This window comes from Cebus imitator, unplaced genomic scaffold, assembly GCF_001604975.1.
Source record: "Cebus imitator isolate Cc_AM_T3 unplaced genomic scaffold, Cebus_imitator-1.0 Scaffold80, whole genome shotgun sequence".
Taxonomy (NCBI): domain Eukaryota; kingdom Metazoa; phylum Chordata; class Mammalia; order Primates; family Cebidae; genus Cebus; species Cebus imitator.
In genome coordinates this window covers 8843074-8851502 of record NW_016107395.1, presented here as the reverse complement: position 1 = coordinate 8851502, position 8429 = coordinate 8843074, and the positions used below count along the sequence as shown (strand labels likewise).

Here is an 8429-nt window from a genome sequence, read left to right as displayed (position 1 = left end):
GCCTCGGCCTCCCAAAGTGCTGGGATTACAGGCTTGAGCCACCGCGCCCGGCCTCAAGACTGACTCTTAACTAATATTTGTCTATATTATTGCGGATTTTTCTATTCCAGTATGTATGACTATTTTTTAAAGGGGATTATAATATAAGAACTGACTTATATTATTCCAATTTAACATGTACCTACTTCTTTGTTGGTAATTATATGCCTACAATATCATTTTTTCATGACATTTTTATATGACTGCAGCACAGTTTATTGAACTAGTGCCCTAAAGGTGGATATATAGGATCTTTCCAACGTTTCATTATTATAATCAAAGCCTTATTCATACATCTTTCTGTACTTGTACATGTAGTTTCTGAGGACAGATTTCTGCGTGTGAAATTTGTCTCACATGTTTGAGGGGATGCATTGTTTTAGGGCTTTTTAAATAGACCGCCAAATAGCTATTGTTTGGGAAAAATTTTCAAACCACTTTTTTTCTCTTCTCTTATACCACCACAGTAACAGCTGTCAACACGGAATAAGAGTTCCGTGACCAAATGTGTGTGAGTTATTTTCTACCACCAAGTGAGCAATTAATTCTGCAGTGCTGTCCAATTCAGTCCCACCACTGTCTACCTAGACATAGTGTCAGATCCCACATGCTGGGTTTCAGTCCCCATGATTGTCCCCACAGCACACCAGTTGCAAGTCCAGGACTCCAGAACTTCTGAATGACCAGCTTTAAGTTGGGGTTCCCATGACTCCCACTTTTGTTTCTATTAACTTGGCTGGAGCAGCACATAGAACTCAGGGAAACACTTACATTTACCATTTTTATTATAAAGGACATTACAAAGGATCCAGATGAAGAGATGCATAGGGTGAGGTGTGAGGGAAGGGGCGTGGAGGCTCCATGTCCTCCTTGGGGTACCACCCTCTAGGAACCTTCACATGTTGAGCCATCCAGAAGCTCTCCGAGCCCTGCTCTTTTAAGTTCTTATGGAGGCTTCAATACATAGGCATGATTGATTAAGCCATTGCCCCTGGTGATCACTTGATCTTCAGTCCCTTTCCCCTTCCCTGAGGTTGGGGGATGTGGCTGCAAACTGCAATCCTCTAATTCTGCCTTTGTCTTTCTGGCGACCAGCCCCACCAAAGCTAGCAGTCAACTTTAATATACCAAAAAGACGGCCCTTTGGAGATTCCAAGGATTTTAGAAATTGTATGCCAGGAAATGGGGACAGAAACCAAATATATAGTTCACAATATCACAGCTATCAAACATGTTAATACCTTTTAATACACTCTGTAGCAGAACAAGAGTTTGTCTGTGTTCCCCATTCCCACAATAATAATCATTCTTTTATATTTTTATTGAATTGGATAGATGAAGAATGGTATCTCAGTCCATTTACTTTAATCTCAGACGTTCTAAAATGTTTGGTCATGTGCTTGCCAAATCCACACTAGATCAGAAGCAGGAAATTGGAAGAAGAAAGATCCACTGCTATAGTCAAGTCCATTGGCAGCAATGTGAAGTAATAGTGGACAGACCAACAGCGAGCAAGGATACAAGAACCTCCACCTCCACCCACAAAAAAAGGAAAAAAACAGAAACAGAATCCCAAAATGCACACACAGTCCATGGCCCACTTAATTCAAGGCCCAAAAGCCTAACTCTCTTCTGTGGTCTCTAAGGCGTTCACTGCATTTCAACACAAGTCCCCCCATCTCAGGATTTTGAAATCTCACAAATAGCAGAACCTTGGCTCATAAAAATTGTAATTAATTAAATGTCAACTGTTGTCAATCAGTTGCAGATTGCTAAAATAATATTCTTTATTTAACCTCTTACTAAAATAAAGCATTTAAAATGCTTACACTGTGAGTTGCAGAACTTCAGCCTTCCGCTTATCTTCTTCCACCAAAATACCATAAATAAATTTTGTCCTATTAACCACTATATCATTTGGATAAACACTAAAGGGGATATTAATAATATACAAACAAGAAATATATTCTAAGGAATCTGCAAGAAAGAATGCTTCTGGCAGTTGTGATACCTAGCTTTCAATCTAAAGAAGCTGCTGTGTGAAAATCTACTCATTTGAATCTCTCCAGAGTCGAGATTAGAGGGCCTGGACAGAAGTTAAAGGAGGCAGATTTCTAATAATTAGGACTTTCTGGCAAAGATTTTCTTATGAAATGTTTTGGAAACAGGCAGGCCTCTAAGGCATCTTAGTGATCAATAAATAACAACTCCTGTATTTTAGAGGAAAGAAAACCAAGGTGCACAATGGAATAAGTGGCTTGCCTTCAGGAGTGGGTGGGAATATAACCCCCGCTGTCCCAACATTTCATCCACTGCTCTTTTACTTGTACAGGTATTCCTCAACCAGTTCTACATCGCTAGAGTGTTAGCTCTGGAATTCAGTGTCTAATCATCAAGGATGTTGTAGAAAGGATTTCTACAGCAGGAAGAAGTAAGATTGGAAGAATACGAAAATCCCTACTAGCCAAGGAGCCTATCAATTTTGGTTTCAGTAACTGTTTGAAACAAGTAGAGAAATACCTTCAGGCATCTTTCTCAAGGGGAAGATACTAAATTTTTTTTTAATGGAAAAATAGAAAGTAAAATGACTTTACAGTGGGATATTACACCTTCCTGCAAAGTGAACATTCTGTAAAAGGGATGACAAATGAGTGTCACCTCCTGTCCAAGAGGAGGGAGGAACAGGTAGCAGTTGCTGAGAAGTGCTGTGTGGCCACAACCGGGCTTCTTGGAACAGAAGGCTTCAGACTTCTGTACAGTTGGCCTCAGCTATGGGGATAGGTGGCCCATGTAGTTACCACTCTTCTGCAATCTCCAGATAAAAAGAGAAATTACAACATCAAATCAAGGGAATCTTTGTATTGAGAGCATTTAAAAATAAGACAAATTTATTGCTGAGACAAGCTAACCATCTATTTCCAGAATCCTTGTGGCAATCAATTACGAAGAAATGTAAAATATTCAAGTTATTATTTTTTTTTTTTTGAGATGGCGTTTCATTCTTGTCGCCCAGGCTGGAGTGCAATGGCACTATCTTGGCTCACAGCAGCCTCTGCCTCCTGGGTTCAAGCAGTTCTCCTGCCTCAGCCTCCCAAGAAGCTGGGATTACAGGTGTCCACCACCATTCCCAGCTAATTTTTGTATTTTTAGTAGAGCTATGGTTTTACCATGTTAGCCAGGACAGTCTCAAACCCCTGACCTCAGGTGATCCACCCACCTTGGCGTCCCAAAGTGCTGGGATTACAGGTATGAACCACTGCGCCTGGCCTCAAGTTACATTTTTGAATCAATTTTCTATTCTTGAATTTTCATTTTGTATTAATTTCTTTTTTATGAAATTCATAAAATTGGGTGAAGAACTAAAGCTAAACTTTGCCTTTTATGTCAGAAGACTCTGAGTTTCTATGCTAGCTCTTACTGGGAAATGCACTTTTTCACCCAAAGCAGACTAACATCAATCCTTCAGTTCCAGAATAAAGATTTCAAGATGTATTTTTACCATGCCAAAGTCTGCAAAAGTTTTGGAAAACCAAAATCATAATGTGGAAATCTGAAAAACTTGTACTGTGATCTGCTTCTTTGGAGATAACATGTTCATTGTTCAGAGAAAGGGGATAAATGTGTTAATTAGGTAGTAAACTTCTGTCAGATTCTTCCCATCCTTTATTACCTTTTTGTCTATTTTCTAGGAGATATTCCTTTCTGTTTTTTCAAACCTACTCTTAATAATGGAGTAATAGTGGCTGTAGATTAATAGCAGTCCACATTCATGTAGTACTATCTAGGTGCCAGGTACTGGGATAAATGTTTTCTTTTCATTACCTCATTTTAAGCATGAAGAGTGAAGTAATTTGTCTGAAGTCACATAACTTGTAAAGAAAGAAGCTGAGATTAGCTTTACAGGTCTCACTTAAAAAAAGAAAAATTTGATAACTCTCTTAGCCACTGCCATCTTCTGTCTCCTTTCTTCTGATATCTACAGGACAATTGTCTTTATAATTTAAAATTCAAATTTTTCATATATTCTTTAGACCTTTGATCCAGTTTAAATGAACCAAAGTTAAATGATGAAATCTGTTCACATCATTTAACTTGAACACTACTATGAATTATTTCTTTTTTTTTTTTTTTTTTTTTTTTTTTTTTTTTTTTTTTTTTTTTTTTTTTTTTTTTTTGAGACAGAGTTTCACTCTTGTTGCCCAGACTGGAGTGTGGTGGCTCAATCTTGGCTCACCGCAATCTCTGCCTCCTTGGTTAAAGCAATCCTCCTGCCTCAGCCTCCCAAGTAGCTGGGATTAACAGGCATGAGGCACCGCACCTGCCTAATTTCGTATTTTTAGTAGAGAAGGGTTTCTCCATATTGGTCAGGCTGATCTTGAACTCCTGACCTTAGGTGATCTGCCCCGCCTTGGCCTCCCAAAGTGCTGGGATTACAGGCATGAGCCACTGTGCCTGGCCTATGAATTATTTCTTATTACTTTTGAGGAAAATAGACTATGCATTTACTGTATATTTCTGATTAACCCTTGCATAGAGATAATGAACAGATGTTTTGATTTTGAGATTTTACAAGCTGATTCAGATGGATTTCAGAATGAAAAGTTACTGTTCGAAAAGTGACACACACACACACTCTTGTATGGTTCCAATTATAGACACTGGGCTGGCTTCCAACTCCCAGGATTATTCTTATAGAATACTCTATAGCAATGAGTATAAATTGTTTTCTCAATGAATTAATGTTGTTTGGTAACATAAAGTCCCAGATATGTTATACTTAATGGTAATTACTTATGTAAATCGTAGTAGCCGCAGAGATGGAGTACATGGCATCATGGGATAGCGTATACAAGTGCAGTTTATATTTACATCATACTTCTAATTTTATGTACCTGTTGATTGAAAGTTCTATGGATATTATAGTCTCCAACTCTTTGCTAGAATACAAATTGTCCAAGGATATTAGGGAACAATTTGGTAATACCTGTCAAAATTATAAATGCACATTCCCTTTGACCCTGTACTCTTACTATCAGTAGTTTTCCCTAAGGATATAATTGTAAAAGTACACCAATCTGTATGTACAAAGATGTTCATTGAAGTGTTGCTAATAATAGTAACAAACTGGGAATAACCTAAATGCCCATTGTAGGGAACTGGTTGAATTAATTACATCTGCAGTATAGAACCCCATATGCTCCCTGAAAAAATATGTGCTGCTATCGAAAGACCTTCAGGATAAAATAGTCAAAAAAGGCAAGTTGTACAAGTCTGAACAATATGGGTAGTTTTGTGTATGTTTTTCTGCATATAGGCATACATTAAATTAATACATGCCAATACCAACTCCTATAATATAAAAGATACTTTGTCCTGGAAGGAAACAGAAATATAATACATACAATTAAGAATAATCAATTTGTAGAATGGGACTGGGATATTAGATGATCATGAGGCTTGTATCTTGTGTTTCATGCCTTTCTCTACTGTTGGAATTTTTAAACCTGTGTGTATATTTCTCCCCCTTTTTAAAAGTTAATTTTCATTTCAGCCATTTTGATGATGGGATTAGGCACAGCTTCTTTCCTTTTAAAGTTGTTCTTGTATCACAAACAGCTAGTAAATTTTAAAACATAAAATCAATGGAAATAATTTTTTTTTTTTTTTTTTGAGAGAGTCTCGTTATCACCCAGGCTAGAGTACAACAGCACGATCTTGGCTCACTGCAACCTCCGCCTCCCGGATTAAAGCAATTCTCCTGCCTCAGCCTCCCAAGTAGCTGGGACTACAGGCGTGTGCCACTACACTCGGCTAATTTTTGTGTATTTAATAGAGATGGGGTTTCACCATGTTGGCCAGGCTGATCTCGAACTCCTGGCCTCAGGTGATTGGCCTCCCAAGGAAATAGTTTTTTGTTGTTTTCAAGATCACATTCTTAATCCTTGTGGATATAATAAAGTCTCTGACTCTACTTATTAATGTTTTTCCTAATCCAAACAGTGATTTTAAAAAAATTCAAGCCTAACCATAATGTTGTTTTACATAGAAGCAGTTATCCTATCTCCTATTTGTCTTTGGTATTCCCCAGTCCTTGACTGGATGTAGATAGAGAAAGAGTAAAGAAGGGCAGATGCGTAGAGACCTAACATTTGGACCATGTGGTACAATGGCAGATGCCTAGAGCCTTAACATTTGGACCATGTGGTACAAGGACAAGATACAAGGGACTCTGATAAAAGCAAGCCTCTCCTGTTTCCTGCAATGATAGGTGCTTTGGAGAAGGTTACAAATACATACAGCCTCAGGATCCCACCCACAGTGTTCCAGAAGTGTGACCTGATATCTTTTATTAGGTGAGTACAAAAGGCACAGAGGATTGAAAGTGGAATACTCTCTGAGCTTGGAGCTTGGAGACCTGAGGTCAAGCCCCATCTCTGCCACTAGCTGTGGAAGAGTCACTTAACTCTCACCTCCACAAAGAGATGAAGTGGCTACTTACCTGGCAAGAAAACAAGTCAGACATATTGATATTTATGATGAAAGTTCAGCCTTGAAACTTGGACACTTATTTTACAAAACATCTTGATCTCTCTTCACTCAGCAATACCAAATAACCACAAGAGAGGTCAACCTTGAACTGAATGCCCCTGTCACAATGTAATAGAAAGGAGGACAAGCTATCTCTATGTCGTTAGTTATTCTAAATTCTATCCTTAGACTTAGTTAGAGCTCAGAAAATCTTTGTGCCCTAGCCTCATTGGTTTGGACCATAAGATTCTTTCACTGAAGTACATTTGCTTTTGTATTGACCTGAGGTGTCATCAAGAGTGGCAATAAGAAAATCACTGTTCAGGATACATTATTTCATTATGTGTTTTAGTGTTCTTGTTTTTAAATGTCCAGATGTTAATATCCCTTTGGAATATGCACCAGGAAAATGTTTATCTCTTCTGCCAGCTAGGTTTGCTTCAGCTTGGGAGATAAGAAGAAGATGATGTATCATTGTACATACTCATTTACCTATCTAAACCAATTTCTACGTCTTTATGTTGAAGAACATAATATCCATTTTAATCTCCTTTGACTTTTAAACTTACATCTTCCCATCAAGCACTTTCGCTTGATACTTATGTATATATCTGTCTGCTTGACATCTCCACTCATTATTTCTTTCAGCAAATATTTACCAAGCATCTACCCTATGTCAGACACTGCTCTTGGCACAACAGATGCAGCAGCGATCAGGACAAGCCATGTACCTGTCTTGGAACTTCCAGTACAGTAAAAGGAAAAAAGCGGCAAACAAGATAACAAAGTAAAATGTGTCCTATGGTTGATAGTGATAGGTGCTAAGTGGGGGAGTTATAAAACAAGAAGAAAGGAAGAGAGTTTCCAGTGGGGCAGGGAGTGAAGAGGAAGGAAGAATGCAATTTTGGATAAGCATGAGCATGGAAAGCCTCACTGAGATGGTGACAAATGAGCAAGGACAGGAAGAGGTGCAAATCAGTGCAGAAAGTGATAGGAATAATAAGTGCATAGATCCCAAGACAGGACTGCATTGGTTTATAATGGTGTTTAAGTCCTCTATTTCCTCACTGGTTTTTCATCTAGATATTCTTTTTATTATTGAAAGTGAAGTATTGATGTCTCCAATTATTATTGTAGAATTTTCTGTTTCTTCCTTCAATTTTGTAAATGTTGGCTTCGTACATTTTGGAGCTCTGATATTTGGTGCACTTATGTTTATAATTGTTATATCTTCTTGATGAATTGAGCCTTTTATCAATACGTAATATCTTTTTGTCTCTTGTAAAACTTTTTGACCATTTTGGGTGATATTAATTTAGTCACACCAACTGTTTTTTGGTCATTGTGTGCATACAATATCATTTTCCATCCATACACTTTAACCAATGTGTGTCTTTGGATCTAAAATGAGTTTCTTTTAAACAGTATATGGTTGGATCCTGATGTTTTTAATCCATTGTGCCAATCTCTGCCTTTATATTGAAGAGTTTTATCCATTTATACTTGAAGTAACTACTGACAAGGATCTTAACCTTTTTGCTATTTGTTTTCTTTATGTCTTATACTTTTTTGTCATTTCCTCCAATATTGCCTTCTTTTGTGTTTAGTTGATGTTTCAGTGTAGTATATTGTTTCGCTTCTCCTTTTGTGAATGGGGATTACAATTAACGCCCTAAATTTATAATAGTCTACTCTTACTTAATACCAACATAATAGCATACAAAAACCCTGCTTCTGTATAGCTATGTTTTCTTCCTCTTTATGTCATTCTTGTAAATTACATCGATACATTTTGTGCCCATTAACATATGTTTAAAATTATTTTTCTTTGCATTTGTCTTTTTTTTTTTTTTTTTTTTTTT

General features: G+C 37.4%; 1 protein-coding gene across 7 annotated transcripts in view; it reads left to right on the top strand.

Annotated features, from left to right (window-relative positions):
- ARL15 (ADP ribosylation factor like GTPase 15) overlaps positions 1 to 8429 on the top strand; it is a 420933-nt gene that overhangs the window by 335436 nt on the left and 77068 nt on the right. Inside the window, exon 7 of one of the 7 annotated variants that reach the window (XM_017533225.2) lies at positions 6308 to 6392. The exons of the other annotated variants lie outside the window; for them this stretch is intronic. Coding sequence (XP_017388714.1) covers positions 6308 to 6379 — 72 coding nt within the window. The 3' untranslated portion in view covers positions 6380 to 6392. Of the gene's footprint in view, positions 1 to 6307; positions 6393 to 8429 lie in introns of those variants that run through there. 7 annotated transcript variants of the gene reach the window in all.